We start from the raw sequence: 20,156 nt of genomic DNA on the forward strand, positions 1-20,156 counted from the left end.
GTAACTTAATAGTCATTGTGAAAAAAAAGGGGGAAAAAAAACCCTTGCCTTCCTTATTTTTGTAGAGTCCCCAGGTATAAACATGAATAAAGTAATAATTCTTTTTTTTTTTCTTTTTTTTTTTGGTGTTTAAACTAAAATTGTTCATTTTGATTTTAAAAAATATAATGATAATTTTAAAAATGAGCATCAAAATAATACCTTTTTATACGTCAAAATAGGGACTTTCATCAATATTTGTTATCTCTCTTCCTCTGGCAGAGAAAGAACTCTACTGAGCATGTGCAGAAATAAGGTGCATCCCAATTTGTGTACTTATGCACTATTTTAGGCTGTTTTTTTAGTATAAATAGTGCAAGTTGTGTGTTAACACTGAAAAATCCCAAAATTACTCAAATTGTGGAGTGTTGGACGCTTCATGCAGAGGAGAAAGGGCTTTCAGACTCTACCGTTGGATGACAAAATAACTTTATAAATGAAAATTCATACTCTACACTATTGAGTAGTGAGTACATACTTAGTGTATAGACCTTACTCAGAGGAGCACCGTGACAGGTATGAAAGCGAGGCTGTGAGGGATAGACTTACCGTATTTTCAATGGTATCCGCTGTATAAACTCCTCCTAGATCACTTTTAATTTCCACAGCTCATGTTGTCTTGAGTTTTTTGTCTACTGAAAGATATTTTTGCAGTGTTTCATCAGCAGAACAATTCAAAAACACATTAAATAACAGTACAACCCACTGAAGAGATGTATGTCTGTCCCTCACAGTCTCGCTTTCATTCCCTTTGAAAATCAAACATGGCGCTGCTGTGAATAAGGTCTAAAGTGCGTCATTTGGGACAGTACTGAAGTGTGATCTAGTTGCCAACATTCTCCGCTTTATCTTCCCAGGATTAGGTTAATACTTGACTTGACATGCAGGGTTGGATTGTTGATTTGCTGAGTTGTAGATGACAAGATTTTTCCCTCTCTCCTATCTTAAAACAGCTGTCCCACTATGGAGCTCAGCAGACTGGCGACGTTCTGGATTGTATGTATATGCTTCTTGTTGGAATGTCGAGCAGACAAACCCAATCAAGTAAGCCCAGACCCCTTACCAGCGGACAACGGTGTCTCCGGTGAGTATATCCTGGAATTACTGTCTTATATTGGGGAAAAGTAGCTGTGTCATCATAGATGAGAGCTGACGGCCATTTCTACCTACTTCAAAACGCTCTGTGCTTTGCAGCCCCCTGTGCCAGTGCCTTATAGACTTATTTAGAAATTGTATGGGGGTCTAAATGTGGCCCGGCTGAGAATAGGAAGGGAATGCATTCTCTATTAAGCACTGTCCTCACTTGGGCTGTATCAAATAAAGGTACCTAGAGCATCATAGCGTGTGCAATTGCTTCCGTTATGTGTTTTAGGCCCTAAAAAGGTAGTCCTTAGGGTTCATCCAACTTTTAGAGATAATTGGGATCTGTTGCTTCTTGCCCGGACACCTGATCTAGGAAACAAACCGGTGAAGAACTAACACAATTATTTATAGCTTTCCTGTTATAATTTAACTCAGTTCTGATTTTTGCATGACATTTATGTTAAAAGTCATGGATAACTAGGAAACAGCAGGGTTTTTTTTTTTTAGTTGTGATTTTCAGGCCTTCATGGAATAGTGAAAATGGTTACGTGCAGCTTAAAAGATAGATCGATATACATGTATGAATGTGTGTGTGTGTACACTCACACACACATGTGTGCATACCTATGTATGTATATATGTACAGTATATGCATAATATTTATTATTTATATTTATGTATATATTATATTTATGATTTATTATTAATTTAATTATTTTTGAATATGTAATTGGTCATTTAAAATGTTGGATTTCAAACTTGCTATATTGTTTTTTTTTTTATTTCCATGTCATTAGTGAGATGGTGTGAGAACCCTGGTAGATAGATAGATAGACAGATAGATAGATAGATAGTGCTGCTTGAAAGTTTGTGAACTGAATTTATAAAAATTACCCCGATCAAAAGTTTATGTACCCTTGAATATTAATACTGTGTCGCTACCTGGATGATCCATTGCTGTTTTTTATTTTTGTTTTGTGATGGATGTTCATGAGTCCCTTGTTTGTCCTGAGCAGTTAAACTGAGCTCTGTTCTTCAGAAAAATCCTCCAGGTCCTGCAAATTCTTCGATTTTTTTTTTTTTTTTTCCTCCTCCAGCATCTTTTGCATATTTGAACCCTTTACAACAGTGACTGTATGATTTTGAGATCCGTCTTTTCACACTGAGGACAACTGAGGGACTCAAACACAGCTATTAAAAAAGGTTCAAACATTCACTGATGCTCCAGAAGGAAACATGATGCATTAAGGGCCGGGGAGTGAAAACCTTTTGTATTTGAAGATCAAGGAATATTGTACTTAATTAGTCTTCCGGCAAACATGTAAGTATCTTCTGTTGCTTCCGAAGGGCAGTACTAAATGAAAAAATATGATATTTAAACAAAATAGAAAAATTTTGGCAGTTTTCATCAAAGTTTTCACCCCCCGGCTCTTAATGCATCGTGTTTTCTTTCTGGAACATCAGTGAATGTTTAAACCGATTGTAATACTTGTGTTTGAGTCCCTCAGTTGTCCTCAGTGTGAAAATGAAAGATGGATCTCAAAATCATAGTCACTGCTGGAAAGGTTTCAAATATGCAAAAGATGCTGAAAAATCAAAGAATTAGCAGGACCTGGATGATTTTTCTGAAGAATATTGGGCAGTTTAATTGCTCAGGACAAACAAGGGACTCAAGAACAACCATCACAAAACAAAAAACAGCTGTGGATCATCAAGGTAACCACACACAGTATTCAGAATCAAGGGTATGTAAACTTTTGAGTGGGGTCAATATATATATATATATATATTTTATATATATATATATATATATATATATATATATATATATATATATATATATATATATAAATAATATATATATACTGGGCTCCAGACTAACATTTAAAACCAATGACACTAGCACCTGATTTGTTACATGTTTTAAATATTAGACCTACATCATTTGTTATCTGGAAATGCACATTTGACAGTAGCCGTAGTTGGGACGCAGATGTAAATTTATTTTTATTAACACAAACGGTAATGTGTAAATTCTAACAACCTAATTTTTAAAGGGTAAAATTTAAATAGTCTTACTGAGTTAGGACTCTACTCTTATTAAAATTAACCACTGGCCTTCTATAGTATCATGTATTTAGATCATGATAACCACGGGTAAACCCACACATGGCACCTCACTACATGGTAAAAGTAACAATATGGTTTCTATGGTATCTAGAATGCCTTTATGGTAGTCTATATACACATAAATATAAATACAAATGCAAAAAAACTGCTAGCTTATGACAAAAATGTCTTTAATTTGGCCTATTTCATTACTCCTTTAATACTTTTGATGTCTACATTAATAATATAATATTCGATATGAATATCCAACATTTCTGCCACAATACCACAGTTACAGTTAGTGTTACTACTGTAAATCATGATAAATGTTTGCGATTTGTGGACTGAAATGTGTTCTAACTGTATCGTTGTGCCTCAGTGTTTCCCACGTCAGTGTTGTTGAGAATGTCAGTGCTGTTTCATCTGGATTTAAACTAGGGCTGCAACAACTAATCAATAAAATCAATTATTATCGATAATGAAAATAATCGACAACGGATTTGATTATCGATTAGCCGCATCTGCATGCTGTGCCCAGTAAACCATCAGCCAGTCACGTCACTTTACAGTAGTGAATAACCTATTACAATGGACAAAACGCATATGGGAAGTAGCGGAGGACACAGGGTGAGCTGCTCCATGATCCAAATTGTCCAAAACATGAAAATGCTTTATATTTATAAGCGCTTCAAAAAGCATAAGCGTTTACAGCGTCTCGCCCTCTCGTGGCTTGACAGACGCGTGTGCTGTTTAATGCCTCCGACACGTGTTTTTCTCAGCTCATAACTTACATTTTATGGTTATATCCTTAATTGTAAATGTTAGAAAGACCCACAAGTATTTCCATTTTGCATGTTCTGACAACAAGAAGCGAGTCTTGTTAAACTTAACTGACTTCAGTGAACGAGGAGCAGACGGAGCGCAGTAATTCTGACTAAAATACACATTTTGCTTAAATATTTTTTTGATAGAATTAAATGTGGGTTTAAAAATATACATATAACACAAGTAATCATATTTATGAGAGCAGTAACCGTAAATGCATTATTGCTGGTATAGCCTAGTAATGTAATATAATTACTATGTTCAGGTACAAGTTAACATTTTGTGCTTTTTATCATTTTTAATTTAGTCCTTTAATTTCTGCTTTAAAATAATAAGCAATCAATTGTTAATGTAATGTTTGTATTTTAACCCTTTTTTGCTTGTAATGTACAGCATAGCCTTCATAAATACATTCACTATATTAGTTTTCTTAGGATTTATAGTACACATTGTTTGGAAGACAACATTTTGGGCAGGATGTGGAATAACATTGTTTAAAATAATGGATTAAAATACTTTTGTAATAAAAAAAAAACATTAATGTATAATAATTTAGATTTTTCACCCGATTAATCGAAAAAATAATCGACAGATTAATCGATTGTCAAAATTCAATAATCAATTGTCTTCAAATTCTTGTCACTCATAGTTTACTGTGCTGTCACCTCGTGTTGACATTGTGAAACTGCATGATATGTGCAAGCCACATAAAATATATTTTAATAAACAAGATGCAGACCATCTGAAATTCATCCCCAGGCTATAATTGGCCAGCGGCCCGACTTTGGACACCCCATTTTAAAGTCACGACTGTTTGTCGTAACCTATTTTTGGACAACAGCACAAATGTTAAGTGGACAATTTTCTTAATACAGTTACTGTTTACATAGCTAGTATTATTACATGTGAACCATGCTGATGTTAGCATTGGGTTTGTCTGTAATCAGTCATGTTCTGCCTGAATGGCTCTTGTGCAAGTCAACTTGAAGACATAAAAGTTGTCTTTTACAATGAATAGCTATGGCCTTCTGGTGGTCTTGCTTTTCCGTGTTATATTAATGAATCAAACAGTCTGATTTTGATTGCAGCATAACGACTTAAGAGCCCTTTGGGAAAACTGCCTAAAGTCCGCAGTGAGTTTCAAAGCTTTTGTTGAACTGGAATAGAGCCCAGTCATGAGGTGATACTACACCATTCGGCTACTGGCTGAACGTATTGTACTGTATGTGCCCACCCTTTTTCACAGTAAGTTTTGTACTGAATTGACCTGTAGAGAGTTGCATGTAACTTTGCAAATCAATCCAGGTCTACTATGCTTAGTATTCATAGTAGTATCACGATAACTCTTCATGTCATAACATGTGATGTCTTGAAATTATTATAGTTATTTTGCATCTTTAATACATTTTTGGGTACGAGTGTTGTACTTTTGTCATACTTTAGTGATAAAGATGTTTAAAATCAAAGCTGTTATTATTTCCACTTCATCCATCACACTGGGAACGAAAGGTCAAGCCGAGTGCTTTGCATTGTGGGATAGAGTAACTCGCACTCACAGTGTGCACTGTTCTATACTGCATGATCCGGTAAATGTAGAAGATAATCTGGGTGTCCCGTGAATGCAGAGAATTTGCATACTTAATTTGCACATAGTTAGAGTAGCAAGTTTGCATAATTTTTCAGATCGGAACACAACCTTGTTCTGTGTTCGTTAGGGGTAAGCAACATCATTTCACATGAAACTGGTTAATGTAAATATTTTATGAGGGTAAACTGTGTGCAAGTGGCATAGGGCGTCTCCTTCCTGATGATTTACAATGCATATTTTGTGGTTATGGCATTTTAAAGGTGCACTGTGCAGGATTTTCACTTACTGTTTGTGTAAACAACATTCATTTGTGTGTTAGAGCTGCTCAATTCTGGATAAACTGAGAATTACATTTTTTTTTTTTTTTGTTTAAAATGGAGATCATGATTCTGAATAGACAACTAAACAATGTAACATATTCTGGCATAATGTTAATTGCTGCAATCTATTTAAAAATATTTATATTGATATGAAATAATAAAAAAAATAATAATAAAGATTTCCATGACATTTCTTTTAACAGTCACTTGTCACAACCTACTGGTGTAATGATGTAATTGATACAATCTTTTGAAGCATCAAGTTATTTTCAAGGTTAATTACTCTATTTTGACTGAGACCTGTGGCTCAAATGTACTCTCTGCAACCAGTTAAAAAGCATGTAATGCTGTTATTTAAAATATCTAATGGAAGAACTTGAACCTCGATTGGACTGTCAATCATGGTAAAACTTCATGAATGCGGTTGTGACTTCAGCTGTTTGATCATACAGCTGAATGCATATATTAAAGCAGCTACATTAGTCTCCTGAACGAACAAAACATTTTAGGATTCACACTTAGAAACAACTGCAGCTGTAAATCCCAAAAGGTGACCGTGAACACGGCCATAGTAAACACCTTTCCTAATTAGGCCTACACTGCATAAACCGTATCTTTTGTCATAAATAGCATCGTTAGGTGAAAGTTCATACATAGATTAGTTATGGTTATTTATTGGTAAATTAACCAAAGGATTAATCGACTATTCAGAAAATAAACAATAGATTAACCTGAAAAGAAGAAATCATTAGATAAATCGATTAAATGAAAATAAATAAATACTCAATATATTAATCGATTGAAAAAATAATCGTTAGTTCCAGCCCTAATCGTGATTCCAGAATTGTGCAGGTCTAATGCTAAGTAATCTGTCGAGTTAAAGATAGCAGTCAATAAGGCAGTAGCAACAATGAGAAATGACAACTTCCAACAGCAGACAGACAATTACTATATATGTGTATACATATACACAGTAATTGTTAATCAAATGAATGCTGAATGATTATTTGCTGTAATTTTCGGCCATTTTGGGCTACTTAAAAATTCAGAAAGCTGTGAGAATCATGAATGGGTGATTTGCAATGCTTTAATATCTGTATTTATTAAGATGTTGTTCTTATTCTTCGCTTCAGGAAAGTTGTCGCTGAGTATTTTAAACATTTCAAGCACGCTGAATTTGACAGCATTAAAATAACAGGCCAAGTCGCATGATCTTTAGAACGATGTATAAGTGGCTATTAGACAGTGTAAAGACATGAGTATTAAAATGAAATAATTACCCTTAGATAATGGGCTTTTTTTCTAGCTTTCCCAGCACTTATATTAACAGGCACATGGGAAATGTGGCAACTTTAGCCTTTATCACATTTGGTCACAAGCTTTTAAGGAAGTTTGGGGTTGCAAGATTTCCTGTTCTTTTTTTTTTTTTTTTTTTTCCTCACCATAATGTGGTTTCAAACTCATGACAAAATTACAAGAAAACGGTTGTTCATGAATTGATGTTAATCTGCCAACACCATCAATTATATCTGAAGGAGAAAACGGTACTTTGTGTTGTGTCTATGGGCAAAATGTTTTATTTACACTACCTTTCAAATGTATGGGGTCAGTAGTTTTTTTTTTTTTTTTTTCCTCTCTGCAAGTGATCAAAGGTGACAGTAAAGACATGTTTCAGCACATGTCACATGGCTTTATATTTTCTCCAATGAAAAGTGCTTTTTTCACATGTTTGTATCCATTTAATCACCCACAAAAAATACGAGTCACCTTCACTGGCAAGTAAAGAAGTATGTTCAAGAACTTTACATTATATATCATCAGACGTTTTAGAGAAATTAACAAAAAACTGTGTCTTGCCTCAAGGAAATACTGTACCATAATGGAAGGCCATACAGGCATAATAGGTTTGAATACAAATGTATTATATTTGTAAGGAAAAGAGTTATAATTATCTAAATATATTTGCATTTTCACATGATTTTGTAATGCACTTATAAGAATAGTAATTCACATACTATATCTGCATATATTATGATCTGCACATTTTCTATAGCACTTCAAAAAGGTATAAAACACAGGTAGCACTGGCAGTTGATGAGGGTGATGATGAGGGGTCATACTGTGAGTATGTGTCCAATTTTAAGCAGGAAAAACAACACAAATAATTTTTTCCTCATTGATATCATATTGCGTACCATAGAGGGTTAAACATTTCTTAACCACATCAGCCTCCCTGTGACAGAAACTCTCTCAAGGTTCACTGGAGAGGATCTGTACCCGCCACGCCTTGATCTTTGGAACTTCCTGTGCACGTCAGGTCTGATAGAACCACACCGACAGAGCTCAGTGTCTCTTGAGGCTGATGGTCATGCTCCACAGAGTAAACAGCACTGATGACACTGGCCTGGTTTTGTTTCCAGCCCTGTTGGGAGAAGTAAGAGTACCATGAGCTACATTTGGTGTGCTAGTTGTCTGCGCCGCCCCCCCATCTCCTGTCTGTTATATGACAGAAAATAACTTATCGTTTGTTGTCCCCTTTCTTTCTTTTTTAGAGATGCATAAGGTTTTTTTTTTTTCTTGACTAGCTGTTCTGCAATAATTGTTGTAAGGGGACTGAAGCATTACATAAAACTGTATTCACTGAGCCCTGATTAGGGACAGGGAGTCATGTTTCTTATAAAAGCAGTGTCCATGGCTTTGACCACTGCTTTTGATCTTAGCCCTGTATTCTGGTTATATAAAACACACTTTTTATATAGGACATCAGTTTGTAACCGAAAGCCAGGAAGATACTCTACACAAGCATGTAAATGCATTGCAAGTGCGCTGTCCCATTGTATATTCTTGCTGTGACTTTACCCTAGGGGGGCGATAAGAGTTTCCTAGCCATTATTCTGGTAGCTAACTATAAACATGTCGACAATTGAACAGTTTCTTTCTAAACTGTTGCTCACCATGACTGAAATTGACCTAAAACAGAGACAGTTTACACTCTATTTTCTGTTGTGGCAGTTTGGCGAATGCAGTGCGTACTTTTTGTTGCGCTATGGTTTGCATCATCATGTATAATGATGGAATGCAATCAAGTTCTTTCATGTTCTTGTGCTAGAGTAGAGTATGATTTTTAGCTAAAAATTTTAATTATATAGCAATGATTATTTGTATTAGTGGTCAACTTGGAATTTTTTTTTTTTTTTTTTTAAATTTCAGCATCAGCTGATAAGTTTTTCTGTTTGGCCGATATGTTGGAAGTGGGACTTTTATTTTGACGGAGCTGAGAACACCAGCACCTGAGCACAGCGCTGTTTAACATTTCACATTTCTCTCGGTCAGTCCGTGCGAATTAACTGTAGACAGGGAAGTTCAGCTGTCAATTACAGAATTAAGTTAATAGAATTACAGAATTAAGAAGTTGCCATCTAAAATGTAAATGTTTATTTTACAGTTTTTTTTTTTTTTTTTTTTTTTATAAATCATTTTCAAATTATTTTTCTAATTTATTAAAGTAAAATAAATATAATTTATATATAGATCAGCTTTGTATTGGCCACCCGCCATCTTGCACTCTTAAAGGGATAGTTCACCCAAAAATTAAAATTTGTCATTTACTCACCCTCAAGTTCTTCCAAACCTGTATGACTTTCAAACAGTTGACGGCACACATTGACTTCCATAGTAGGAAAAAACACTATGGAAGTCAGTGGGTGCCGTGAACTGTATGGTTACCAGTACTCTTTAAAATATTCTTCTGTGTTCAACAGAAGAAAGAAACTCATACAGGTTTGGAAGAACTTGAGGGTGAGTAAATGATGACAGAATTTAAATTTTTGGATGAACTGTCCCTTGAGGATATTGGCATCTGATCCAGTCTGGTTGCAAAAATGTCATTTGTTTGGAATAAAATGGTATATAAATTAATGAATGATTTAATTAATTTATTGACATTAACTTTTGAATGGTAGTTTATATACACAAAATATTTTTTAAAGTACTTTTATTTAGCAAGGACACAAAAATGACAGATGACAAATAATATTTATAATGTTACAAAAGATTTCTGTTTCGAATGTTTTTATTTATTTATTTATTTATTTTACTTTCTGTTCATCAAAGAATCCTGAAAAAATACAAATACAAAAATATTAAACAGCATTCAAATCAGCATATTAGAATGATTTCTGAAGGATCATGTGACACTTGAAGACTGTTGACAGAAAATTCAGCATTGCCATCACAGGAATAAAGTACATTTTAAAATGTATTACAATAAAAACTTTTTTAAATTGTCATAATATTTCACAATATTACTGTTTTTACTATATTCAAATACATTTGGGTGTATATATATATATATTTATTATTTGCTTTATCAACACACAGTAACAGTGACGCATTGACTGACAAAAGACGTCACCTCCCCTTGAAATCCGATGACAGATGATGATGTTAGGCAGGTGACTAACACGTTACTGTCAGGTGTAAACATGTCTTTGTGGATTACTTGTGATGGCATCACCCAAGACAGATCTTTATGCAAGCATAATGTTCAAAAGAAATTGAGCAATGTATAGATATTGCTACATTTCTTCTGGTTTGCTCAATTTGTGTTGAGTACAGAATGTTATGTAAGACGATGCATCTAATATCCTCAAGGTTCTAGTTCATTATACTTGGTAAGTGATATATTTCAGGAACCAGATATGATTCTCTTCATGCCCCTTTACCATCTACCAAGCCTTCTAGGTGACTTTGATAGACTTAGACTTCAGCCTGTGTTCTTGGGGCGCTTCAAGAGAAGTCTTCTCTTAGGTTTCTAAATGGCATGCTTGTGTTATGAAAAGACAGACGCCAAGGTTTTATTTTTGCAGCTCATGGGTCTCTTGGACAGGTTCCTTGGCGTTGTAACACTCTGATATACACAAACACGACCGGATATATCACAGCCTACATTAGTCTCTTTAGCAGCACACGCTCTGATCTGATAAAGTTCCCACTTGTGAATGTTCACACAAACTACTTCAGGTTCTCCCACTGCTCTGTGAAGCACAAACCATAGCTTTCCTAGCCCTCAGAACCTCGAGTGTGGTAACACAACAGCTGTACAGATTTGCAGCCTAAAAATAGTTGCTTGCTAGTTTTAGTTAATACCACAGCCAGGTCTATTTTTAGCACCTCTCATAGTTTGAGCTGGAAACCTCCACGGACACAGTGGGATTTTAGGAAGGCTGTTTAGAAACACCTCTGAATTCTAAAATTGGATCTGATGCTATCATTTTAAACGCAGACAGTCTTCATTTGCACACAATGTTCTCATTAAAGAGTGCTTTGTGGCCCTGGACAGACAGTTAACTATCACTACAGCACTAGGTCATATTGGGTCTTTATCTCACCTTTATTTCCAAATGATTGACTCTAGTCCTCAAATGTGCGAGTCCTCAATTTAATGCCAATAAAGTCTCTAGGGTTGTATGATGGCGAGATGATATATTGGTCTGACCACTAAAAACAAATAGCTAGTGGTTAACATTATCCAATAGCCTGCATGGCCTCGGTGACCTCATCGCAAAGAAAAGTTGTTTCAGAGAAAGAGCAAATTATTACATTTTGAGTAAAAATTATGAAGATCAGGAACATGCGTTATACAAATAAATGACAGGTGTTTGTAGTCTGGTTTGTTTTAGTATCTTGCTAACTTTGACTGTTTCATTTCTTCAGAGCTTTGCCGCATTGATGAGCTTCTTTGCCAGGACGAGATCGCCATCCTCAGTTTTGAGGCCATCCGCAGCATTCACAAGCAAATGGATGACGATGCCAATGGGAATGTGGATGTTTCGGAGACTGATGGGGTCAGTGAATTACTTTTACAGCTGATTCTAAAATTAGGCAATTGATTGACCTTTGTTCTCTTTTAAACTCACTCTTAATGTTTGATTAATATTTTCTCTTAGCATTAACATTCAAGTCAGCATGACAGTGAATGAGTAATCTGCAGCAGGCTAATATGTACCCTGATACTTGTCGCTGCTTATGACATTAGGGGTATTTTATGCTATTAATTTTGCATGTTGTCTTTTCATTTACCCTATGGGGTGCAACAGTGACTGTCTTGGTTTGGAAGTATTTTCTAAATATATTTTCTTCATAAGCATTAAAAAAAAGTCATGAACCAAAACAACTAGTTTTGAGATTAAAGGGTTAGTTCACCCAAAAATGAAATTTCTGTCATTAAGTACTCACCCTCATGTCGTTCCACACCCGTAAGACCTTCGTTCATTTTCGAAACAAAAATTAAGATATCTGAGTGCACACATAGGCAGCAACGTCATTGCACCTTTTGAGGTCCAGAAAGGTAGTAAAGACATTGTTAAAATAGTCAACGTGACTATAGTGGTTCAACCTTAATGCGATGAAGCGACGAGAATACTTTTAGTGCACAAAAACAAAACCAAAATAACAACTTTGGTTCAGAAACCCTCGGATTTCATCAAAAATATCTTAATTTGTGTTCCCAAGATGAACGAAGGTTTTATGGGATTGGGACGACATGAGGGTAAGTACTTAATGACGGAAATTTCATTTTTGGTTGAACTAACCCTTTAATCACACAAGACTTTTTGATTTTTTTTTTTATTAGGGAATTAACTACTTATCCAATTATGCATTGCGTAACATAAAGGACCATACAATAATACTATTGTCTTGAGTTGTTTATTTTTACTGTATTATAATGACTATTTTAGATTTATGTTCTTTATAATATATTATTTAGTAGCATATAGTATACTAGTGTATAGTATAGTAAAAATAAACAAATAATAATAGTAATTGCAGGTTAATGAGGTTTATTTTATGTTTCTGTGGTAACTGCAGCTTTTCTGTGATTATGGGTATTATTCTTCACCAGGAATTTGGCAATTAAATAGTTTTAAAAAGAAATACTTAAATTGAAATCACATTGACTTGTGTTGTGGTTAAAAATTATTTTTTGTATACAGAAAATTAATGGGATTTTTATTTCCGGTGTTGTGCCGAATTTCGACTCCCTGCCAAATTATTACACCCCTTGTTGAAGTTGCTACCTAATTGCCTAATCCTAACCTCTCCTCCACACCTAATCCTAAACCTACCAATACAAGGGGGGCAATCATTTGGTGGAGGTCAGGATTCTGCACAACACCAGAACGAGCACTCATAGCCTTATCAGCCGTTATAGTGCTCAAGTCAACTGCATCCTTTCTACTTTCTCTAAGGATGTCTGTAAATAATAAGATTTGGCTAATTCATCCTGTCTAATGCTCTTTCCAATGGTCAGGGCTTTTTAAAGCATTAGAACACGATGGATTTTATCAGACTGTGTGACACAGTTCAGCATTGTGTGTCATGGTTGGTGTTATCGTGCTATTTGGGCTGCAAGATGCAGGAAACCAGAAACCATTTCACTATGCTATTCTGAGTCAGGTGGTCTGCAGAAGCCATAACCGCTAGTTTAGACCCATGTGTAGGTGTCTTGCAGAAAGAATGCTCATCTAGGATCAGCCTAACCTGTTACTAAATAAATCCACTGATTACAAGGGATAAAAGACAGGAATTACTAGTCAAAATGTACACTTGTGCATGTCGACTTTCTAAGCTTGCGCAGATGACATGTTTTTGTCCCTCATCTTAAAGAACTTTGTTACTCGTTCTGAAGAAGGCTAATGCAGTTATAAGTATTCTACCGCCCAGGGATATGACATGCAGAACAGCCTTATGAATGGACATAATTGTGCTCGTTTTCTCTGCAGTTATCATTAGTCACGCAATGTCATTCATCCATTCCCAAGAGGCTTTCAGTAACAAATAAATGTGAAGCAGTGGTTTCGCAACTATTTAGGAGAAATGACGAGTCAGGATGGTTATGATACTAGTCAACCAAAAACCAAATTATCGATTAGTTTATCTAGATGTTTTCATGCAGTAGTTTAGATGTATTTATTTAGCAAACTGCTGTGCAATTTCTGTTGGACCATTAGCATCATATTCACTTTATTTTTAACACAAGAATGAGTGGAACCATTTTTAACTTGAATGTGCAAGGCTTCCGTTGTCAGCTACTTCGTTATTTTAGCTCTGCTCCTTGATGTTGCAAACTGGTATTTATCATGTTTTAATTCATGATTATAATCACACTGGTTTGTAGTGCAAGTTTTACTGTTTACTTCCATTTGTAATTCTTGTAGTTATTTACCTAATGAATCAGGAGTCTCACATATTCTGAGCAAATAGCGTAAATGTTCAAATTTTATATAATCTTCTTTCAAGCGACATTGTCACAGCCATGCACTTTTTAGGTGGATATCTTTAGTCATTGCGTTGCATCTAGTGATGGTTTTGAGCATCCTGCCATTAGGACTTTAAATCCTACTGTATCATATTTGAGCCATGGAATTTTAAGGCCTCTAAATTATCAACATAATCAAAACTTTGCTGAAATACATAATCTGTTGTACATAATCTTTTGAAGTGCCTTCTGGCCCCTGATTGATATTTCAGTATACTTTTTTTAGTAAGTAAAAGGCCTTGTAATAAAGTAAATGTAAGAAGAACTTTTATATTGTTAATAATATTTCAAGATTATCATTTACTGCACTGAAGCAATTTAGGTTTACTTGTTTTCCCATACATATTATTTATTTATTTATTTATTTTAGAGAAGTCTTGTTAAAAAGTAAAGTATCAAATATGATACAATGAGCTTTTGAGGAACGTTTATTTGTACGTCTCTCATTTATCATTGTATTGCATCGCATTATGTTTTTCTCCCCGAAGAACGAAAAGGATATATCGGGGCCTTAAAATTGAGGTGTGTTTTTCCTTTTAAAATGTGAGATATCATAGTAGGATATGTTAGGTAGCAAGTGAACATTTTGTCCTCAAAGTTGATGTGTTAGAAGCAGGAAAAATGGGCAAGTGTTAGGATTTGATTGAGCTTGCCAAATTGTGATGGCTAGACGACTGGGTCAGAGCATCTCCAGAACTGCAGCTCTTGTGGGGCGTTCCTGGTCTGCAGTGGTCAGTATCTATCAAAAGTGGTCCAAGGAAGGAACACTGGTGAACCAGCGACAGGGTCATGGGCGACCAAGGCTCATTGATGCACGTGGGGAGCGAAGGCTGGCCCGTGTGGTCCGATCCAACAGACGAGCTACTGTAGCTCAAATTGCTCAAGAAGTTAATGCTGGTTCTGATAGAAAGGTGTCAGAATACACAGTGCATCGCAGTTTGTTGCGTATGGGGCTGCACAGCCGCAGACCAGTCAGGGTGCCCATGCTGACCCCTGTCCACCACCGAAAGCGCCAACAGTGGGCACGTGAGCATCAGAACTGGACCACGGAGCAATGGAAGAAGGTGGCCTGGTCTGATGAATCCCGTTTTTTTACATCACGTAGCATTGATACAGACCATGTCCACCCTTTCATGGAAATTCTGTATTCTCTGGTGGCTGTGGCCTCTTTCAGCAGGATAATGCACCCTGCCACAAAGCAAAAATGTTTCAGGAATGGTTTGAGGAGCACAACAATGAGTTTGAGGTGTTGACTTGGCCTTCAGATCTCAATCCAATCGAGCATCTGTGGGATGTTCTGAACAAACAAGTCCGATCCATGGAGGCCCCACCTCGCAACTTACAGGACTTAAAGGATCGGCTGCTAACATCTTGGTGCCAGAAACCACAACACACCTTCAGGGGTCTAGTGGAGTTCTTGCCTTGACAGGTCAGGGCTGTTTTGGCAGCAAAATGGGGACCAACACAATATTAGTCACATTGTTATGCCTGATCGGTGTATGTGAGCTGTAAAAGCTTATCAAATATGATACAAACATAAATTACTAAAAAAAAAAAAAAAAAGTTTAAATATTTTGTCTAAAGTTTAAATTAACTGTACCATCTCAAATTAGATTATTTCATAAGTCAGACTTTATGGGGTTAGAAATATTTAGAAATACTCATAACTTTTAAACAGCATTTTTTTTTTTTCAGTAACAATTTTAAGAACCTTTTTTTTTTTTTTTCAATTCTGTTTTACTCACATTGAGTTAGCCTATCCACCAACAGTCTGAATTACCTCACTAGCTAACACTGAGCAACATTAGCCAACTCAAAACCGCAAAGAAAAAAGTCCCAACAGGCCATGCCTGTTCATTCTTTCAGCAGCATGTTTTAAGCAATAAACTCACACATTTGCCTTTTGTATCATCTCTCTCATGAATTATGTCCAACATCTTTGATACTGCTTCTAAACCGGTGGCCGTTTGCCTGAGGAAAGCCAGTCACCGTGTTCGTTGGGTGTCGTTTTGGAAGCATACACAGCGGAGCAGGGCCTGCCCCTTCCTGGCATCCTTTCAGTCGAGCGATATGTTGTGTAGGCGTTCTGTCCTGCTGCATTCAACCTTCTCGAAGCAGCATCAAGGCAAATCTGATGGAATGGCAACCACAGATTTGCAAAGATCCTGGTATTCTTGTGAGAGTCCAACATTTCAAAATGACGATTTGATGGCATACAATGCAGTTTGCAATCGCAGAATTAAACCATTATATTCGGTTGCGCTTCTTTCATTGTCTGTTTCACACAGCATAGATTGAGTGCTCGACACATGTCTTTGAGTGAGCATGTCGAGGAATGTCTTGGCCTGTGTCTGACAATCATGACTCATTTTCTCTTTGAATGGCTCGGTGAAAGTGACAGCATTTCCAGTGAAATTGTGGATTTAATTATTGCTGCTGTGACATGTTGTGGAGGGACGAAAGCCATGTGTTAATCATAACAATGCTGTTAACAAATTTGATTTCAGGAAAGCAGGTGTGATTGTTTTCCATCTAAATATTTACATATTTATGACAAATCTGTCACAGTGGTTGCAGTTTAACCACAGTTTGAAGCTCTTTACCGTCTTAAATATCCCTTGAACTGCACTCTAGCCTTCTGTTGCGTTATGTTATGTAATCGTTTTTGCCATCTGCTGTGTCTGAGCAAACAGAGCCTTTGCTCCACTAGATGTTCAGAACACTCGATGGCGTTAATAGACCCAGAATATCTTAAAACATTACGTCTACATATAAGAAAGACCTTGGTTTGGCTCTTAAATGTTCTCTAGGGTCAACAGTTTATTGTCATTGAATCAAGTTCTGGTCGTTTGCTCATAATGGGCAAACAAACTGTCATTTTCACTCCAGTGAGTTTTCAATGTGGGCAGGGCTTTTTGGCATTGAAAACCAAGTGACCGACAAAATGAAGTATTGCTTGTTCTAGACGGTTAGGATCTTGGTCCATACATAATGTCTGTTAAGGCTGTAAAGGCTTTCTATTATCCATTAGCAAAAATATTTTGATATTTAATATTTTCATTTATATCTATATATAATTTTATTGCCATCTGATACATCACTGTACCATGGTACCACTATAGTAGTATTTAAGGGCTGCGATAAGTATCTGCTTGAGTTTGTGAAGTTGTACAGGAACTCTGCAAATTCTTGTACTTCATCCCAAGGTCTTTATAAACGAGAGAAAAATAAATGTCTACTTTATCTGCTAGTAGTGGAGAGTATAGCGATTTGCATTCAAAATCTTTTCTCCTGAATGCACTGGGATCCTTGAGCTGCTAATTGGAATAGATTTCATTTTGTTCCCTGTTATGCAACAGTTTTTAAGAGAGGACCTCAACTACCATGACCCCAAAGCCAAGCACAACAGTTTCCACGGTGACGACCAGCTCATCAGCGTGGAGGACCTGTGGAACGCCTGGAAGAGTTCGGAAGGTGAGCGCGACTGTTTCATAATTAGCCATTAACGCAAAAAGCTGCGAGTCATAGTTTTCTCACATGCACTGTGGAATATGTTGTGCCTTTTTATGAAAAACGGCGCATCGGTTGACCTTTGCTAATGCAGACTCTGATTTGTACAAGGTTTTTGCTGACTTTAACATCAGGGACAAATTTCTTTATGTCTGATTTTTTTTTTAAGTTGACTGCACAATGTGCCTCAAACTATCCAGCTGGATGAAATACTGCAGGAAAAAAATGGGTTTATTTATTTTAAATGTACCCCAAATTCATGATGATACCACACACTTTTACCAAAGCATTTTTGTCATAGTAAGAATATATTTTTCTTTTTACTTAGTTACTCAGTACCATGTTAATACGATGGTAAATTAAAATGGTAGAAATTAAGACTGCCATGAATATAAATTAATTAATTACTTAACTTTACAGTTTTACTGTGAAACAAAATTATCATATTTTTGTAAATTAATTACTTAGTTATTTTACAGTGAATAATAATAATAATAATAATAATAATCAATCAATCAATCAATCAATTAGAGTAACATGGTAAAATCATAACACTAGTACATTGTACTTTTTTTTTAGGGCATGTGTTGTGTTAAGTGGTAACTTAATTGTTCCTCTTAACAGCGGGAGTGTGAACTCTTAGGGAGACGCTTTCACAGTTTTCAACACCTCCTCTAAATCCAGATAAACTCCAGATACGCTCCAGAACACTCAACCTTCTGCATCCTGCTCATGAATGTACAGCTGTGAATAGGGCTTTGGTAAAACAAATGCCATGTTCAGAAGGGAATATAAGCGTACTGCTTATGGCAATGTATACATAGTGCATAATGCAGCGATTATGGTGAATTGTGGGCCAAAATGTGTTGCAGGTTTGTTTCTGTACAAACAATGCTGTATGCAATACATAAGTAACCATAAAAGTTTGGATGTCACAATATATTTGCCTATCATGTTTCAAAAGGAAGAAGAAAACTCTTCCCATATTGTTATTAAGGTCAGCAGCTGATACCAACATGAGCAGTTTATATGCCCTCATCATCCTTAAATCATGAACAAAACTATGCAAGGTAAAAGAAAATACAATACTACTTATTCAGCAATCAACTAATCACTTAGTGAGTTTATCGATATCATCTCTATCGTCAACACTGGAGTGGCATATTGTGACGTGTTTCCTCCCATTATAATCAATGATGCAATGATAGTTTAGTGAAATAAAAGGTTATTTATACTACCATTCAAAAGTTTGGGGTCAGATAGATTAAAAAAAAAATACTTTTATTCAGCAAGGATACATTAAATTGATCAAAAGTGACAGTAAAGACATTCATAATGTTACAAAAGTATTTTTTTTTTTTTTTACTTTTTAAAAAATCCACAAAAATATTAAGCAGCACAACTGTTTTCAACATTGATAATTGTAAGAATTATTTCTTGAGCAGCAAATCAGCATATTAGAATGATTTCTGAAGGATCATGAGACAAAATTCAGCTGTGCATCACAGGAATATATGACATTTTAAGATATATTACAATAGAAAACAGTTGATTTAAATTGTAATAATATTTCACAATATTATTGTTTTTGCTGTTATTTTTTGATCAAATAAATGTAGCCTTGGTGAACATAACAGACTTCTTACAAAAACATTAAAAAAAAATCTCACAAACCTCAAACTTTTGAAGAATAGTGCAGGTTATAGTTATTTAGCCTATTTATATATTAAAGCTGTTAGTTGTACTATTTAATAGCTGCATTTAGTGTCCATGTATTTCTAAGAAACATGTCTATATTTTAAAAATGAGTTGCGTAAACAGCTAGTATAGCACATCCCTAATGAAAGCCATGCTTATTACTTGCATCTTGAAATGAAAGGTCCATCTTGAAATGAAAGGTCAAGTCAAGTGCATTGCATCATGCATGTGCTCTAGTGTACTGCACATTTTGCCAAATATTATATTCTTGGATGTGACCATAATGGCCAGACGACCTAACAATGTCTTTCTTGGGATTCCTCTCCTCCTCATTTTCTCTTTTATTTCTCTCTCTGGTCTGTTTTATTCTGCATTGCAGCTCTTCCTCAAAGTACAGCTAAAGAGCCAAGGTTATGAAAGCTGATCTGTCCAAGCCAAGCAACACACACACACGCACTCACACACACTCTCATTAAACACAGTTTTGTGCCAGGGTCTGGTGAGAGATATACCCTTACAGTGTTTTCATTGAGAGCTGGCAGTGGCTGCTTTTTTCAAAGGTGGCGTGACAGTGAATATCAGTTATTTATGACAGTGTAATATTTATACTCCAGTAAAATGTGATGTCTATATTGGATTGCTATAATGCCAGCTGTCACTCTGC

General features: G+C 35.7%; 1 protein-coding gene across 4 annotated transcripts in view; it reads left to right on the plus strand.

Moving 5' to 3' along the window:
* The window catches only part of stim1a (stromal interaction molecule 1a), a 49,707-nt gene that overhangs the window by 778 nt on the left and 28,773 nt on the right, over positions 1-20,156 (plus strand). For all 4 annotated transcript variants that reach the window (XM_051864148.1, XM_051864149.1, XM_051864150.1 and 1 more), the window contains exons 2-4: positions 993-1,123; positions 11,680-11,810; positions 17,644-17,758. In XM_051864148.1, coding sequence (XP_051720108.1) covers positions 1,003-1,123; positions 11,680-11,810; positions 17,644-17,758 — 367 coding nt within the window. In that variant the 5' untranslated portion in view covers positions 993-1,002. The remainder of the gene's footprint in view (positions 1-992; positions 1,124-11,679; positions 11,811-17,643; positions 17,759-20,156) is intronic.

Source organism: Ctenopharyngodon idella, chromosome 15 (genome assembly GCF_019924925.1).
Source record: "Ctenopharyngodon idella isolate HZGC_01 chromosome 15, HZGC01, whole genome shotgun sequence".
In the NCBI taxonomy this organism is placed as follows: Eukaryota; Metazoa; Chordata; class Actinopteri; order Cypriniformes; family Xenocyprididae; genus Ctenopharyngodon; species Ctenopharyngodon idella.